At 41.6% G+C, this 17,800-nt stretch overlaps 1 protein-coding gene across 1 annotated transcript; it reads left to right on the forward strand.

The window, feature by feature from the left end:
- The first annotated feature begins 251 nt into the window (after positions 1-251).
- ZCCHC17 (zinc finger CCHC-type containing 17) lies at positions 252-14,511 on the forward strand. Its single transcript, XM_060258303.1, has 8 exons — positions 252-520; positions 3,654-3,816; positions 4,184-4,241; positions 4,414-4,514; positions 7,707-7,798; positions 9,213-9,313; positions 11,326-11,462; positions 13,638-14,511. The coding sequence occupies exons 2-8, from the start codon at positions 3,775-3,777 to the stop codon at positions 13,818-13,820; spliced, it is 714 nt and encodes a 237-aa protein (XP_060114286.1). The 5' UTR covers positions 252-520; positions 3,654-3,774; the 3' UTR covers positions 13,821-14,511.
- The last annotated feature ends 3,289 nt before the right edge of the window (positions 14,512-17,800 follow it).

A 17,800-nucleotide genomic window follows, 5' to 3' on the forward strand; every position in this document is an offset into this window, starting at 1 on the left:
CAGGTGCAAGTGGAGGAGTGAGGAATCCAACCCGGCTCTCCTAGATAAGAGTCCACACACTTAACCACTACACCAAAGGACTGGATCAGTTCAGGAAACTGAGCCGAAATACCTACTGAGCTTCCATGGAGCTCCTTCCTTCTCTCACACTCAGCACTAAGTCCGAACAGTTCCTTCCTTCCTAAGCACAGCCTTCGAAGGGAGGAAATACCAAGGTCGGTTTTTAACCGGACTTCAAACATGTTCTTGGAGGGTCTTTTCCCCTCAATCATTATATTTTTCGGTAGTTGCGCGGCGCACAGCATGACGCGTAAAAAAATTGACGGTTACTTCTGAGGGGATACAAGCTGGAAGTTTGACGAAGGAAGGGGGAGATGGGCAGGTGGCCCAGTTCGGGGTTTAATTCTTCCGGACGGTGCCTGCTAAATCAGCTCCCGCTTCTCCCTACGCTGCTCGGAGGAGAGAGACTGGGCCGCTTCTCTGGCAGGCCTGCTCCGCTTTGCCTTTTCTACCGCGGAAGGTGAGGCGGGGGTAGAGTTGCCAAGGCTGGTTTGAGAAACAGCTGGAGTTTGGGAGCGGAGCCTAAAAAGGGCGGGGTTTGGGGCTGGAAGGGACTCGAGTTTTGCATAACGCCGTAGAGGCCGCCTTCCAAAGCAGTCATTTTCTCCAGGTGAACTGATCTCTGTCACCTGCAGATCCGTTGTAATAATGGGCGGTCAAGTTTTGCATAACACCATATAGATGAAGGCAAATAGGGGAGGGAGAGGTGGAAAGAAAGCAACTTGAACTTTGAATGTTGTCTCCAGCCACCACCTGGAGGTTGGCAATCACAAGGAGTTTCACAGAACAGAATACGAGAGTGTGAATTTTTTTCCTTGAGGCATATGAACTTTTGATTGATTCTTGGGTGCATCGAACTTTTGGGACTTCAGTGATTTAAATAGATTTTTGGAAATTGAATGCATTGGGTTAGTTATTATTTCACGGTTTTTTGATATTACCACTGGACATTGACGGTCCTAGGTGGGGGAGTGTGCTCTGGTGAGATTTCCTGCTTTCCCCTCAATATCATTTTTCACCATTATTTTATTTCATCAATTATTGCTTATTTTATTCATATCTATTGTTTGCTTTTACTCAATACTGATGAGATATTAGCTGCGATTGCATACACTGAGGTGGCCATACTTGCTTAATGTAAGAGCCACATAGAATAAATGTCACATGTTTGAGAGCAGCAAGACATGAATGTCAGATGTTTTAAGGAAGGAGGGCAAATTGGGGAGGGAGTGGTTGAAAGAAAGCAACTTGAACTTTGAATGCATTCTCCAAGCCTTTTCTAAGCTGGCCAATGGGGCAGTGCGGGCTTCAAGAGCCACACAATATGTGTGAAAGAGCCACCTGTGGCTCCTGAGCCACAGTTTGGTCACCCCTAGCATATACTATAGCTGATCTCCCAATGACAGAGCAGCTTTTCTGAAGGAAATGGCAGTTTTGGGGGGTGGACTTAATGGTATTGCACCCCTGCTTGGCTCCCTCCCTACATAGCACCTCCAAGCTCCAGAATTTCGCTGAGCTTGACTTCGTAAGCTAAGATGGCAGTGCTGCTCTGCTTAATCAGACTCCGGGTTAAGGTTGCCAGTTATGTAGACAAGAATATATATAATATATATATGAAAAAATTATGATGCACTCCTCCTTGATGATATTGGTACTTGTATTGTATATTATGCTTTTTGAGATGAGTGGGCCCTCTTCTGAAGTGCCTTGAAAATAAGAAGAGTCCTGAAGAGCCTAGTGGTTCATCTAGTCCCCTGATCAACCTGGAGAGCCAGCAAACGGGCATAGAGGCCAAGTCCTTTTTCCCTGTTGTTGTTTCCTGGCAGTGGTATTCAGAGTTTCATTGCTTTGAGTGTGGAGCTTCCCCTAACGTGCCATGGTAGTAGCCATTGGTAGACTTTAAAAAAACAACAACTAACATTGTGATCCATTTTAAAAGCATATGGCGGGGAAGTGCCTCCAGGGAAAAAGAGACATTTGGGTTCTGTGAGTGAGTTTTTTTGGACCTGTGTACAGCAGCCCTAGGAAAGGATTCCTCCTGTCTGATTTCTTTATGAGAATTGTAGAACGACTGCTGTTTTGTGGATGAGGCTTTACATTTAACACGCCCCTCCATGTGTGATTCCTCTTCTGCATCTTGAGATGTGTTACATGTGCATGGCAAACCATGTTTGTACTTTCCTAACTGTTAGTTTGGATTTAAAATAGTGCAAATTTGAAAGTTTAACTTGCTGAGTAAATAATTTCCTGTTAAAAATTTTTCCCCTTTAAAAACAGTTTTTTTTAAAAGAGCCATAAATATAAAATTGACCTAACCCGGGGGTGGGGAACCTGGGGCTGGAAGTGAAGGGTGACTTTACTGGAGGGTCGGCAAGGGCCAGTTTGGTGTAGTGGTTAAGTGTACGGACTCTTATCTGGGAGAACCGGGTTTGATTCCCCACTCCTCCACTTGCACCTGCTAGCATGGCCTTGGGTCAGCCATAGCTCTGGCAGAGGTTGTCCTTGAAAGGGCAGCTGCTGTGAGAGCCCTCTCCAGCCCCACCCACCTCACAGGGTGTCTGTTTTGGGGGAGGAAGGTAAAGGAGATTGTGAGCTGCTCTGAGACTCTTCAGAGTGGAGGGCGGGATATAAATCCAATATCATCTTCTTCTTCTTCTTGCAAAATAATTATTTATTTACAAGGATTTTGCAAGGTTAAAAATTTTTTTCTGGAATCCTGTAGTGCCAAAAACTTGTAAAATGGTGTCCAAAACAAAGCTAACAAAAATCTAATTTAAACAATCTTAAGTCAACACACCTGATCTTTATCTTACTTTTGTTTTGACTTTTGACAGTAAGTGTAAACCCAGCTTGAATCTGAAATTTAGCCAGGTTGAGAGACTCATTTGGTTTTTTGAGTGATTTCTATACACTTGGAGCTGTGTCTGAGAATGATATCTAATGTATCCTAACACCTGATGTTATGATTTGGTGCTGATGCTCTTTCCACTAAATCTGAAAAGTTGCACTGGCATATGGGAGCTGTGGTTTTTCAGATAGCTGCAGTCTAACTGTGTACACTTCGATAGATTATTAGTTTATTGAATTGTACTTGAATAATATATAGTACTTAATCACAGTAAAGTCATGGCCTTCACCCCTAGGCATATTATGTATATATCTGAGACTTTAGCGTCCTTGGCCTCAGCAAAAAACTGCCAAAGCAGTCTCTTCTGATAAATGTCTACAGTATCGGTACAAGAACCATTGCTTGTTGAAAGGAGCTTTCACTATTTATTAACAGAGTACCACACTGTAAAAATTCAAGCTTTCAAACTTATAATTGTTTTGATTTGGTCTCCATTGCACCCTAGCATGTAGACAGAGTGTGGTTTGTTGCAGGCCTTTGTAAAGCAATTGTAAAGGCCTTTGTAAAGCAACTGGGGCATCTGCAAAATTAAGTCTAGGAGGAGTGATAAGCTTTTGAAATATGAGTGATGGTAATGATTCAAAAGAGCCAGCTTAAAATAATCATACAATTTTTTAAAAGATCTAGCATTGTGTAATTTCATGTCAGTCAAGAAAGATAATTTTTCGCTGCTGATGGTTAACAGAGCACACAGAAGAAAAGCTGGCTGAGTGGTTTATGCGACACAGATCTTTCAAGAAGAAGAAAAATTGACTGAGTGATTTATGTGACACGGTTTTTTCAAGAAATCTTCATTATTTAAGACAATGGAAGTGCTTCCAGAACTCTATGATATCTTTCAAGGAGAGGTATGTGCCGAGTTTATTTTGTTTTCAGAGTGACAGGAAGAAACACAGATTGCATTTTTGTTTTTCATTTTAGTTTCACTGCTGGACAAAAGTCATGAGGAGCTCTTTAAGGGTTGTAATGAATGTATTCCTCAGTAAGCCCAGTTCCTTCAACTGGATAGTTCTGAAATAGTTGTCTCTTAATTGGTCTAAGCAAAATAAATAGTTCTTTGTTTCCTAGAAAACAAGTACCATGAAAGGTGTTGTTGGCTAAATAATTTTCAACACAAACTGAAGAATAAGGAAGTGAGAGGGTGGGAAGTATACCACAAGTTTGAGAAATAATGTCTTCCAGTCTTCTGCTAAGTGTAACTGGTTATCATTGCAGGTCGCTGCTGTGACAGAATATGGAGCTTTTATAAAGATTCCAGGAAGCCGGAAACAAGGTTTGATTTTCTTATCAGATGAACTGTATAGTGGTTCAATTTATACTGAACTGATTAGGATAACTAATAGAAAATTGATCAGATTATAAAGCCTTTTAATCTGGGCATTCGAATAGTGTGTCTGTCAACTATTCAGCAAATTCTCTCCCCCCCACCCCCGATTTCTTCTTAGGTCTTGTACACAAAAGCCATATGTCAAGCTGCCGGATAGACAAACCTTCAGAAATGGTGGATGTTGGAGAAAAAGTATGGGTGAAACTTATAGGAAAAGAGGTAAAGTTGCAGCTACTTTTTTGAGGGCTGTGTAAAGTAAAGATGATTTCACAATTTCAGCGCAGTTTTGTTAAAGAATAATTATTCAATAGTCCTAACCTCTTTGAATGTGAGGTCCCTTCTGACTCTATGATTCTATGAAATAACTCACCCGGAATTCAATCAAGGTCACTTGTAAAAGCATGAAAGCTGGGAACATAAATACTCCTGTTTCTTATTGCTCTTACAGGAATGTTACGTGCATGTAGAACTGAGATATTAGTAATTCAGATATTCGTGAGGAGAAATAAAAACGAACACTAGAAATTTGCTGAGGGTTAGTGTCATGGCGTTGAGGGGGAGTGGGGAGGGAAGGGAAAGATAGAGGGAGGCAAGGTATGTCGAGAAGGCAGCTGTTGGGAAGAGAAATGGAGAAAGTGGGGGAATGTGGGATAGGCTATCAGAGAAGGGGGTAGATTGAGAAAGAAGGGATGGGGGCAAAATAGGTTGAGGTAGATTGCTTTCCATCTCCTCCCCCCTCTCTGCAGCCTCTACCTAGGAAAAGGACAGTCTTTCTTCACAGTGGGGACCAAAGCAGCTTATATCATTCTTCTCTTCCCCTTTTGTTCTTCACAACAGCCTTGTGAGGTATGTTAGATTGAAAGTATGTGGGTGGTTCAAAATAACCCAGTCAGCTTCCACAGTAGGAACCTGGTTGTGGCAGACCCTGCTCTGAAATGCTGGTTGCCACATCACAGTAGCTGTCATAAGGGGGCTGCTGCTGAACAGGAGCAAGCAGCCAGGGCTACTGAAGTCATGTCAGTCAGGTGGCATCAAGTCACCTGGAGGGTGCTGCCAGGCCTAGGGTGTAGGCTGAAGATCTCCTGGTATCACAACTGAACTCCAGACAACAGACCTTTTTTCCGCTGGAGAAAATAAGAGCTTTGGAGGGTAGACTATGGCATTATTTTCAGTTGGGGCCTCTCCCCTCCCCAATGTCTGGCTTCCGTAGACTCCATCACAAAATCTCCAGGAATTTCGCAACCTGAAGCTGGCAATCCTAGTCAGGACTGGTCCCAATGAGTTCTCCCTCAAAGGCCGTACCTTTTCCTGACAGAACCAAGCTTGGTTGTGGGGTTGCCAAGTTCAACTCAGAACCTGGGGTCTTTGGGGGTAGAGCCAAGGACTTGGGGTTGAAGCCAGGAGACTTTCCCATTCCGCCCCCCCCCCAAAAAAAAATGCAGCAGTGCAGTTCCCCTGAATACAGTCTTCATTTCCTCATCCCTTCAGCAGCTGGGTGCACTTCCACTAAATCAAAATGAACATGTGCACACACACTCTCATAAAGCAGCCAAAATAAACACAATTTGCAAAACACACCTTTGTGATCTCATTGGGGCAATTTACTCATTGGAGCTGATGAATGTAACCATCTGCTGTATTTCAACCAACTTCTTCAGATTAACAGGAAAACAAAAGCAGAGCAGCCTAGGGGGTGGAGTTTTTCTTCAAATAAAGGGACTGTGCTCACTTCTCTTCCTTTTACACACTTACTTGGAAGACCCAGTTGGCTCTGTTTACTCACCCTGCCCATTCAGCTTTTCTCTTGGTCTCCCATCCGAGTATTATTTCCACCTTCCCTGCCTTGTGACACTAAATATCTCTAGCAATAGGCACTGAGGGGAAAAGCAAGTCCAGTGGCCTAATTTTGAACACAGGGCTCCATACTCTCTATCTCTCTTCCCGTCCCCATATCCCCCTGTAAAAAGGGATTCCATTTTTTTGTCTATGTCTCTCTGGCTGTTTGGTTCCCCAGAAGAAGAAAGGGAGGGAGGAGCCCTCAGCCAATTGAGGGAATGCTTTTTGTGGCTGTTTCCCCCCGCCTCCCTCCCTCAGCCAATGGAGGACAGGCTTTCTTCCCTCTGTGAAGCAGTGCCTCAATCCTCAGCCAATGAAATGCAACAGACCTTGAATGGCAGTTGATGGAGTGCACACCATAACCAAGGGGAGACCTGGATTAGGGCTTTGATATATAGGATTCCATGGCAAACTTATTCTAGTGGGATTTTTGCCTTCTGAAATGGATCTGCCTTTGGCTGAAGCAAGAGCATCAGTAAAGATTTGCTGCTGCTGTAACTATGTTTTAGAAGTGATCTCTGCTTCAGTTGGGTTTACTCAGAGTTGAGGGTGCCACTTGCCCCCAGGGAGTTTCCTTTCCTCCTTTGTCTGCCTCAGTTCCTATGAATATTGGGTGGAGTTCTTTTGGCAAAACAGAAGAATATGCCCAGGAGTTGCTGTGCACATTGAAACCTGTTGTGCTGCAAGCCAGAGTAACCAGCAAAAAAATTAATGAGAATTGTAAGGGGAAAAAAAAGAATTATAAGTAGAGAGCTGGGGAATCAATTAGTTCCTTAGTTTGCTTTCATGAATTATTTATGCCCCACTTCCCCCTCCCCCACTGATGGTGGCTCAAGGCAGCTAACCTAAGAAGCCCAGAATCTCAAACTGAGTATAGGAGAGCCAGGAGTCCTTGTCTGTGAGTGACAGCAATCTAGCCATCTCAGCGTTGTGATTTCCAAATCTCAGTACCTGGAGCCATTTATTATTTGTGAAAGGCCCCATCATTATTGTGGAAGCTACTGATTTTTTCCAAGTTCTGTGGCTTTCATAGTGAAATCCTGCAAAGCAGTAAAATACATCCAAGAGACTACAATACAGCTTCTACAACTAACTTGAGTGGCTTAGCTGTGAAGTTGACAGTGCATTAAAGCAGAATCACAACCTGAGGCCACTGCTGACAACATGCTGGATCAAATACACATGGCATTCTTTCTGTAGGTTCACTCATTGCTGCTACCATGACTTCTAGCCCCAAGAACAGTTTGCTGGCAGACACACCACAGATACCCTGCTTTTACCATTTGGGCAGATGCTGTCCTGAAACTTTTATCTGCCTAGGCTTTTGTAGTATGCTTTGGATAATAATGTTGTTTTTTATCATTACAGTAATCTTGTGATGAAAGGGAAAACTCTTATGAGGCAGTGCACACCACTAGCCAGTCCCTCAACCGTTGCTCAGTTTTCCTTCCATTTTGCAGTTCCTTAACTTGCCCATCACAATCTGCTGTTGGTTTATACAGTGAGGTTAGAGAAATGTACAAAAAAAAATCCAAGGATTCGATGCTTATTATATTTCCATAATTTTTTTTTCAGAAGAAAGATGACAAACTGAAGCTGTCTCTTTCCATGAAAGTTGTTAACCAAGGAACTGGAAAGGACCTGGATCCCAATAATGTTGCCCTCGAGTAAGTGGTCCCCCCCCCCACAGTGCAGGTGTTAATTTATGCATGTCTTCCCCCAACCCCTCTTTGCCTTTTCTTGTCTCAGTCCCAAAGGCTGCCCCAGTCTGAGTAGCATATGCAAGGGGTTCTTCTAATGCTACTCTCATGTGGGAAGAAATCGTAAGGTTTTGCTGCAGTCTAGTTTTGTTGCATCTGCAGAAGGAGAAAATCCAAATACCTATTCAATGGGGTTTTTTTGCTTTCTCTTGTAAAAGAGTAGATTTTTTTAAATATAGCTAGGCAGAATTTCCCAAATGTTTCTAAGTCTGGTATAAAATTTTACTTGTCTTTCTTCTAACCTGCTAGTGAACTGTTTTTTAAGGTGTTTATTTCAAGGTAATAAAATAGAGCAAGGAGATTATAAAAGCTGTTAAATGTACTTGGTGTTCCGTAGTAGAGAACAATACTTGCTTACACCAGAGAAATGAAATGTAGCATACATTGTCTAACCATAACTAAACTTGCAAAGAAAGTGTTTAGCAGAGCCACTGAATGGAACCCTAACTAAAATGGGATCCCTGTGGTAAGTTAGACTGACAAAATGTACTCGATTGTAAGCTTTTATAAATTGGTACCCACTTCTCCAGACGCATTACATTATATCCACAATAGAAAATGAAGGGGAGAAGAATGCAAAATATCTGAAATTATCATATTTGAAATCCTGGATCTCAAAGCAAATACAAACCATGGTTTGCCATTATATTACAGTATCTAAGAAAGTATGTTTCCCTATGAAGAAAGGTTAAAACGCTTGGGGCTCTTTAGCTTGTAGAAACGTCGACTGCGGGGTGACATGATAGAGGTTTACAAGATTATGCATGGGATGGAGAAAGTAGAGAAAGAAGTACTTTTCTCCCTTTCTCACAATACAAGAACTCGTGGGCATTCAATGAAATTGCTGAGCAGTTGGGTTAAAAGTACTTCTTCACCCAAAGGGTGATTAACATGTGGAATTCACTGCCACTGGAGGTGGTGGCGGCTACAAGCATAGCCAGCTTTTAGAGGGGATTGGATAAAAATATGGAGCCGAGGTCCATCAGTGGCTGTTAGCCACAGTATATATATGTGTGTGTGTGTATATATACACACACATATATTGGCCACTGTGTGACACAGAGTGTTGGACTGGATGGGCCATTGGCCTGATCCAACATGGCTTCTCTTATGTTCTTATGTTTGAACAGAATAGAGGGAGCAGAAATTGCACAAATCAGGCTAGGGTTTTTTCCTAGCCTTGTTCTTATAGCAGCAACATATACTTTGCTGTTATATACAAACCAAGGCACTTAGAATTTTGCCATAGATTCAGTGGTTTCTCTCCATTGTTGCTAATGGGGATATTTGTAATTGACAATTCTGTTGTGTCTGTTTATAGTCAAGATGCACGGAAAAAACGCTCATTCAAAGACTTCAGCAGCCAAAAGATCACTCTTGAAGCTGTTTTGAACACAGTTTGTAAAAAGTGTGGTTGCCCAGGTATGTTGAAGCTGTTCCCATTTTAAAAAGTGTGTGTGTGTGTGTCTTTCTGTTGGGTGACATGTTGGTTATTTATTAAAATTTCTGCCCCAGTGCAAGAGAAACATACAATAATAAAATGACTTCAAAACCATAAAACCTTTTCTTTTCAAAAACCAGAAAAGTTTTGTTTTAAAATCATACTTTAAAGATGACAGTATTCATGTGGCAGTCAAAACTCTTCTGACATACAGAGTTGCCAACTTCGTGGTGGTGGCTGGAGATCTCACACTGTTACAACTGATGTTCAGGCGATAGAGATCAGTTCACCTGGAGAAACTGGCTGATTTGGAAGGTGGACTTTAGACTCCATGGCATTATGTCCCAGTGAAGCCCTTCTGCTCCCCAAGCTCTGCCCTCCTCAGGCACCACCCTCAAAATCTCCAGACATTTCCCAACATGGAATTGACAACCCTCCTTATATTGGTGCAAAAGGTATTGGGTCGTTTATGTTTTGCTCCATGTCCATGATGTAGTGGGTGAAGTGTTTTATATAGTCTTTGGAGGCCTGAGCAAATCTCCAGCTGGCTACTAAACCACCAATAGTGCAGTCCTATGCAGAGTCCTTGGAGCTCCATGGCGCAGAGTGGTAAAGCTGCGGTACTGCAGTCCTAAGCTCTGCTCATGACCTGAGTTCGATCCCGGCGGAAGCTGGGTTTAGGTAGCCGGCTCTAGGTTGACTCAGCCTTCCATCCTTCCGAGATCGGTAAAATGAGTACCCAGCTTGCTGGGGGGAAAGTGTAGGTGATGGGAAGGCAATGGCAAATCACCCCGTAAAAAGTCTGCCGTGAAAACATGATGCAACGTCACCCCTGAGTCGAAAATGACTGGTGCTTGCACAGGGAACTACCTTTACCTTTTGAATGCAAAGTTACTCCAATCTAAGCCCTTTGAAATGAATGGCCGTAAACTGGAGTGACTCTCCTTAGGATTGCAGTCCAAGTGACTGTCAGTTTCAGCTAATTCCAGAGCCATCGCAAGGATGAAAAGGAGAGTGTGTGCTGCTCAGAGGTTCTGTTGTTTTCTGGGAACATCATTGAATTCTGTAAACAAAAAAATATGTCCTCTGTAAATACGGATAACTCAGGCTAGTCTTATCCTGGAAACTAAGCACAGGGTTGCCATAAGAAGAAGAAGAGTTGGTTTTTATACCCTGCTTTTCATTACCTGAAGGAGTCTCAGAGTGGTTTCCAATCTCCTTCCCTTCCTTTCCCCACAACAGACACCCTGTGAGGTAGGTGGGGCTGAGAAAGCTCTGAGAGAACTGTGACTGGCCCAAGGTCACCCTTCAGGCTTCATATGGAGGGGCGGAGAATCAAATCCAGTTTTCCAGATTAGAGTCTGCCACTCATAATCACTATTCCACACTGGCTCTCATAAATTGGCTGCGACTAAAAACAACCACCAGAGGTACACCTGGCGTTAGCTGTCAAGTGTTTCTGGATTTCTGATTTTGAAAGTATCTTTTTTTCACAACTTGGAATGCTCCCAAAAGCTCTTCTCTTCCAGCTTCTATTAACCTCTGCCTTACCCTCACATTTCTGATCTTCATAGTTTCACAGGTGTGTTGAGAAACTTGATGGCAAAGGCTTTCTTAAACTGCTGATCCTTGTATTCCACTTACAGTTTTAGAACTCTAAAGTAGTAATTATGTGACAGAGGATGACATATTTCATAACTGATTTCACTTTTTGAGCTCGTCCTTCCTCCAAGAACTTCAGGGTGACATACATGGTTTCTCTCCTGCAGTCACATGGCAATTGATATATTAATATTGTATGGAACCTCTGGAAACACTGAAGATAATTGTTTCCAGATTTCAGACATGAAATATTCATTGTAGGAGGAAATGTTTTATTTTATTAAACAGCTGGGGGGAAAAGCGATTTAGGACTGTTTTGTGTCTGATTGGTTAGCTCCAAAACAGTATGTTGTTGTTTTTTTAAAAAGTGACTTTAAATGTTTTGCCAAAGGTCATTTTGCTAAAGAGTGCTTCGTGCAGCCAGGAGGCATCAAGTATGCTCTTATACCGGAGGAGGAAGAAGACATCCCTCCAGAAAAAGAAAAGAAAGCACATGAGTCTGAGCATTCTGCAAAGAAGAGAAAAAAAGTAAGAGCCCAGGCATGGCAAGCATAACCTCACAGAGCTGGGTGTTAATACTCAAAGATTAAAGACCCAGCTGTAAAAGGTGAAAATGGAGAGTGCTAATTGTTCTCAAGGCAAGGTATACAGACTATTTTTTATTATATTGCATAGTAAATACGGATTCAGAGGCTGAGGTGTGGTGCACGCACGTATGTATAGGCTTCCATGCCCAACAGCAAGCGAGAGCAAGTACCATCATGCCTTGCTTGTGGGTGACTCCTAGAAGCATCTTCTGGCTCCTGAGGAACAAGATGCTGAGTAAGCAGTCCCATCAGGGCTGCTCTTATATTTTTATGATCTTCAGACTATGTGCCCAGCACTAACTTCTTAAGCCCATATTCCCAAGAGCAAAATAAGAAAGTCTCTGTAGCTTTATTACTTGGGTGCTTCAATCCTACATTCCCATGTCATAGTTCTGGTATTTTTTTTCTCGGCAGAGCCAGAATACTGGCCCTAGGATTTAGTAGGATGAGACAATTTATTTGCTTAACCTGTAGTCTTTGACTAACCATTTTAATAGAATTTGGAGGTTTGACTTTCAGTGAACAACTGCCCAGCAAGCAGTAATTCTACAAAACAAAACCATTAATGTTTGCCCCCCTGCCTTTCCCCTATTTTTATTTTGCAAAAATTATTTTTATTTATTTTGCAAAATTTATACTCTGCCTTTCTGCCCTCTTAAGGGCCATCGAGGCAGCTACTCAGGGGCTTATTTCCTGTAAGCGTAACGTATGATGCCCAATAAATGGTAAGTGGAATTTGCACAGATGTTCTTAGGAGGGTGACATCCTAAACTAATTAGAAATAATGCTTCTGTGGAATATTCTGCTGAGGCATAGCGTTACAGATGGCTGAACGATTAACTGTTGCTGTATTGTGCTTTTGAATGTTAGAATCCAATGGATTTTGTTGATAACAGTTTCATGAATGGCTTTGTTGTAATTTCTAGAAGCGTGGGCATGCAGCTTTAGAAAGGCCTGGTTGGTCTGCTGATTGGTTAGCTCCAAAACAGTATGTTCTGTATTTTTTTTTTTTTAAAAAAATCCAATGCACATATTTTGCCAGCTCTTTCATTAACACTTCTGAAACCAAATACTGCATAACCTCCCCTAAGGAATTTTGAATGAAGTTAAAATAATGGATGAGGTTTCACTCATGACTCTTTAAAAATATGTTCCTGTATACTATTTTTCTTCTGCGGTTAAATGCCTAATGTATATCTTCATACGTGTTTCAACTGTGTTTGGTACACAAATACCTACAACAGGGAGCTGGGATTGCCACAGCTTCTTGCCATGTGTAAAAACACAGCAAAGCAGATCTTAATGGGAACGTGACCGGGAGTGAGGTTATCCAAAGAAACATGCATAGGAAGGGAGGTTAGAGAGAGAGAGAGGCGGACACTTTAGTCCATGCACTGAGAATGACCAAGAAGCAGTTCTTCAGGTTTTTCCTCTTCAAACAGCTTTTGAAATTAACTGATTTTCAGAGAGTTGGGCCTTCACAGATACATTAAAGGGTTTGAGGGAGAGGCAAGCCTCAAGCTGGTGACAAAGTAAAATTTGTTCTTTAAATATATAAAATGCCAACCAATAAATCATGATTTCTGATGTCCATTGCAAAAGGGAAAAACCCTTTTAAAAATTACCTTGAATCTGGACTTCATGAATAAATGTGACTTGGCATCTGTTTCTGGCTTTGTCTCTCTCCTCTTCCCCCCTGACCTGCTTCCCTTTTGTCTGATCTCTGGAATTCAGTATCCTGCATGTCCCTAGTTGATATAATTTTCTTTACCATTTTTTGGAGAAAGCAGGACTGAAATGGATTTCTGTTTAGTTCAAGAAACCCACTTAAATAAGAGAGCCTTTACCTTGTAACTGAAACCAGAAAAACTGGAGTAGCCATTTAGCATGTCCAATGAAATTAAAGATTTCCATAAAGATGGGTAAGTAGGCTAGATTTTTATGGCACAGCATATGGTACTACACACCAGGCTGTGTCACAAGCAGCTGTCTCTGTTTCTATTCAGTTAACACACACAAAGCTTTTGCTATAACGCGCAGTTCTTAGCTTAATCAGTGAGTATACAGAAACGTTTCCTATCGCACATGGTTTTGATTGATGGACTCCCTCTGACAGGAAAAGAAGAAGAAAAGGAAACACAAAAGTAAAATCCCTTCTGAATCGGATAATTCCGACAGCTGTAATTCAGACATCGGCGGTGATCAGCCTTCCAGGAAGAAGGCAAAACATGCTGAAAAGGCGAGTGCATCTCAGAAGAAGAAGAAAAAGAAGCACCATAAGAAAAAACACAAAGAATGAGGAGCAGATGCTAAGCCACAGGCCGTGCTGATACAACATGCCTCCTAACCCCCTCCTTTCCTTTTGGCTTCCCAGAGTCATCAGTCAGAGAAAAGAACAGCTGAGACAGTGCCTCTTGCTTTAAGGCAAAAGGATTTTCCTTCTCTGAATAGCAGCATTGTTTCCTACAGCATTTCACAGGACCTGTCACTTTTTTTTTTGTTTCTTCCACAAAGAGGGAAAGGGGGAGCCAGCTGCCATTTGGGCGTTCCTCGGCCCAGATGTTGTGCTTGTTCTTCTGGCACTTGTCTTATTCTGTAATTATTTTTTCCCCCAGGCAACATGCCAGGGCTGCAGCCAGCCCTTGGGGAACAACCCCTGAGCCACCTACGAGAAGCATGTAAGGCAAGCAGTGCAGCTTCTTTAGATGGGATGACAGCTGGGTGTTGATTCAGCATCTCCCAGCCATTCCACATGCCATTAGAAGGATAAGTGTACGCAGACTCTGAGCTGACAGTCTAGCTGTGGCCTGATTGGTGCAGAACAATCACTCCACTGCATTTGCTGTGATCCTATTTGTCAGCAGTACTGAAGGGAGGGAAAATCCATCAACCTACATATGTAGAGGCAGTTTTTTCAAAGAAAAAACATTAAATGTGGTTATTGCTAAAAATATAAGTTATGAAATAAAATTGATTTTGTTTTGGGCTCAGTTCTTCTCTGTGCTTTATTCTGTTCCATAGAATAAGTGGTTAAGTGGAAGAAGGCCGTGCTTCAGTTGCATTCAAAGTATTCTTTAACCTTAAAGCATAACTTGTTTGCTGATAGCTTCCCTTTTCAGCCTCTCGTCTGGCTTTCAACAATGCAGCAGATTCATCAGTTGCTTTGAGTCCCCAAGAACTGTGATTATTGGATTTGATTAATGCCCATCCTGTGGGAGAGTGCTCTTTGAAACTTCCCTGAAAAAAATGTTTTGCTGTTGTGTAACCACATTTTCTTCCAGTATAGACAGGGCACTCTTGGAGATCTGAGCCTATGCTCTAATGCAGCATAATCTCATAAAGCGCCAGACTGTGTTTTATTAAGCATTTGTAGCACAAATTGGAAAGTTTGGACTAGACGTGAGGGCTAGGCGATTTAAGTTTGGCAGCATACAGTTTAAATGAGGGCATGTACTGTTTGTGTTTAACAAAAAAAAAAAATCTAAATTCTGACGCAAGAAAAGCTGGCTTATTTATTCTGCAACTTATTTTGTGATAGTCATAGAGCCAAGAGTATGCAGGTCCTTTAAAACCACACCTTGACTGACAGAAACTTGATCTTTTGTGGTTGATGCACTTGAGGCTTAAAAGTAATCCCAAGCCAATCTCAATAGCCATTGTGGTTGGAAAAAACAGCCAGCCAAACTTGGATTCTCAGGAAGCCGGATTCAGTGACAAAGGCAACGTGTAGCCCCTCCACCTTTCTCTCAGTAGCAATTTGTGGCTGGTTCAAAGTGGTAGATACATAATATTGGTAGGTTAGGAAGATTAGATAGGGGCGGGTTAATGCCCTTCATTAATGAATGTGCAGTTAAGACTCCAGAAAATTCTCATTCCTGCATTGCAAAAAGCATAGCACCCCTACCCCTTTGCTAATCCTAAATGCAGTGGGTTTTAACTTCTAATATTTGAGCTTTTACTTACGTAAGTTGTTCATTTCTAGCCAACTTAAAGGGTGAAAGGTAGAAGGTTCTCATGATTAAATACATACCTGTCCCAAAGTTGATTCTGAACAATACCGTAAGTGTTGGACAGTGATGGTGAAGTTGGCTTGCTTGTGGTGTTTTTCTTGTACTGTTACATTGATGAACTTAGAGTCCTATATTGAGGACTCTGCTTTAGCTGAACCAGGGCAAATAAGTGGCTTGTACTACCTCATTGGCTCTTCCTTGCTAACAGCTTCTCTTGCCAGTACAATATGTATTTAACTTGGTCAAAACCCTTTCTTCTCTTGCATCCTTAATAAAAACTCCATCCACCCTTAGTACATGGAGATAGAATTGCCTTCTCTGAGCACTGCATGGGAATAAATAGAACAGTTCCCTGAAACTGCTGATTGTGACAGCTTTAATTAAATATAAAAGAACCCCGTGGCACAGAGTGGTAAGCTGCAGTACTGCAGTCCAAGCTCTGCTCACAACCTGAGTTCGATCCTGGTGGAATCTGGGTTCAGGTAGCCAGCTCATGGTTGCCTCAGCCTTCCATCCTTCGGGGGTTGTTAAAATGAGTACCCAGCTTGCTGGAGGTAAAGTCTAGATGACTGGGGAAGGCAATGGCAAACCACCCCATAAAAAGCCTGCCATGAAAACGACAGCAACGTCACCCCAGAGTCGGAAATGACTGGTGCTTGCACAGAGGATTATCTTTACCTTTGTAATGAACTATAAATGTTTGATATCTCCTAATACTTGATTGGTGGCATCAGAGTCCAGGTCTAGACAATATAAAGTAAATTGGATTTACAAACAATTACATAAACTTCACTATCACTGTTCTTTTACAAGTTATAGCATTTCTGATGTCTTAAGAGGGCTGAAATTGAATGAACACATGTGAGTACTCGTGTCCTGTTTATATTGCAGAAGGAATGAGGGAGGATCTTTAAAATTTCCCTTATTGAAGCTATGTGAGTGTGTAAAGTCATAACTCATTCTCTTGAAGTGAATTTTTGTTCTTATAATGCTTTTTTAAAAAAAGTACATTGAATTCCTTCTCTTGAAGGAATATCAATTCCCAAGCACTCAAGTACTCTTTCTTTCATCCTACACTTTTTCAGTCCCAGCTCTGAGTTGCTTTAAAACAACAACAGATTTTCATAACATAACGTAACATATCTTTCCCCCACTCACCCACATAATTAAGTCATGCAGTTATAGACGCAGCTATTGAAGAATTTTAAATGGCTACTTCCTTTCTCCTGCTCACCTAGTGCCTTTCTTTTCTTAAAAACAAGGCAAAGCCTCAGCCTTTCAGAATGGCAGTTTCCTCCCCCCCCCCCACAACAACTGATATCCTTTTTCCATAATTACCTCAAAGCTCTCCTATAGTTTGGGCTTTCCAGAAAGTGCCTTGATTCCCCTTAACAATAGAAGCATGTGGTGGCAGCAGTGGGACAGGGTGAGCAGAAGGGCAAAGGCCACCTTTCCCTCCCTCCTGTTTAGAAAGCCTTCTTCCAAGAATGCAGATTTAAGAGTTCAGCATGTCCTGACTACAAAGGTACAAAAACCGTGCTAATGCACTAAATAATACTAATAAATTCTTACTATGCTGAAAGTCTCTTATGTTTTTATTTTTATATTATTATTATTATATTCATAATAAATCTACCTTTCTTACTCTTGCAATATAATTCCAATGCTGCTAAAGTTAAGTATAACAACACATGACTATTAATACAGCTAAAGTATACATACAAATATGAAACATAGCTGTGAAGTGTAATCAGTACATCATCTTAAATCCAAGGGCTATATAACCATAATTAAGTGTATCCTACATCAAAGTCCATAAATATACTTGTGCTCTTGCTTGATGTCCAAAAGAAGACAAAGACTCTGGAATTGTGCTCTTTGTTTCATGTCTTCAAATTATGGACTGCCATCAATTAATCTGGTTGATGCCATCTAATAGACCGTTATGTCATGTTGCCTTCTGTTCCCAAATGCACTTTATTGTAGTCCTCACACAATCAGTGTTTAATTCTCACCTTCCTACTTTAAATGCACTCAATCCTTACGTTTCAAGAAATCAACTAAGTGTCTATTGCCATTATTTATTATTCTTTATTAGTCTTATTTAGCGCATCAGCATGGGTTTTGCTGCTTTGGGTTGTACTATTTTGTACCATGACCCCTTGTGTATTAACTACAAAGCTGTCTTACACTATTAACATCCAGCCCTCCGATAAACCTTGAGATCCACCATATTATAGTGCCCATAATCCCAAATACAACACCAGTG

The sequence above is a fragment of the Heteronotia binoei genome, chromosome 17 (genome assembly GCF_032191835.1).
Source record: "Heteronotia binoei isolate CCM8104 ecotype False Entrance Well chromosome 17, APGP_CSIRO_Hbin_v1, whole genome shotgun sequence".
NCBI lineage: Eukaryota > Metazoa > Chordata > Lepidosauria > Squamata > Gekkonidae > Heteronotia > Heteronotia binoei.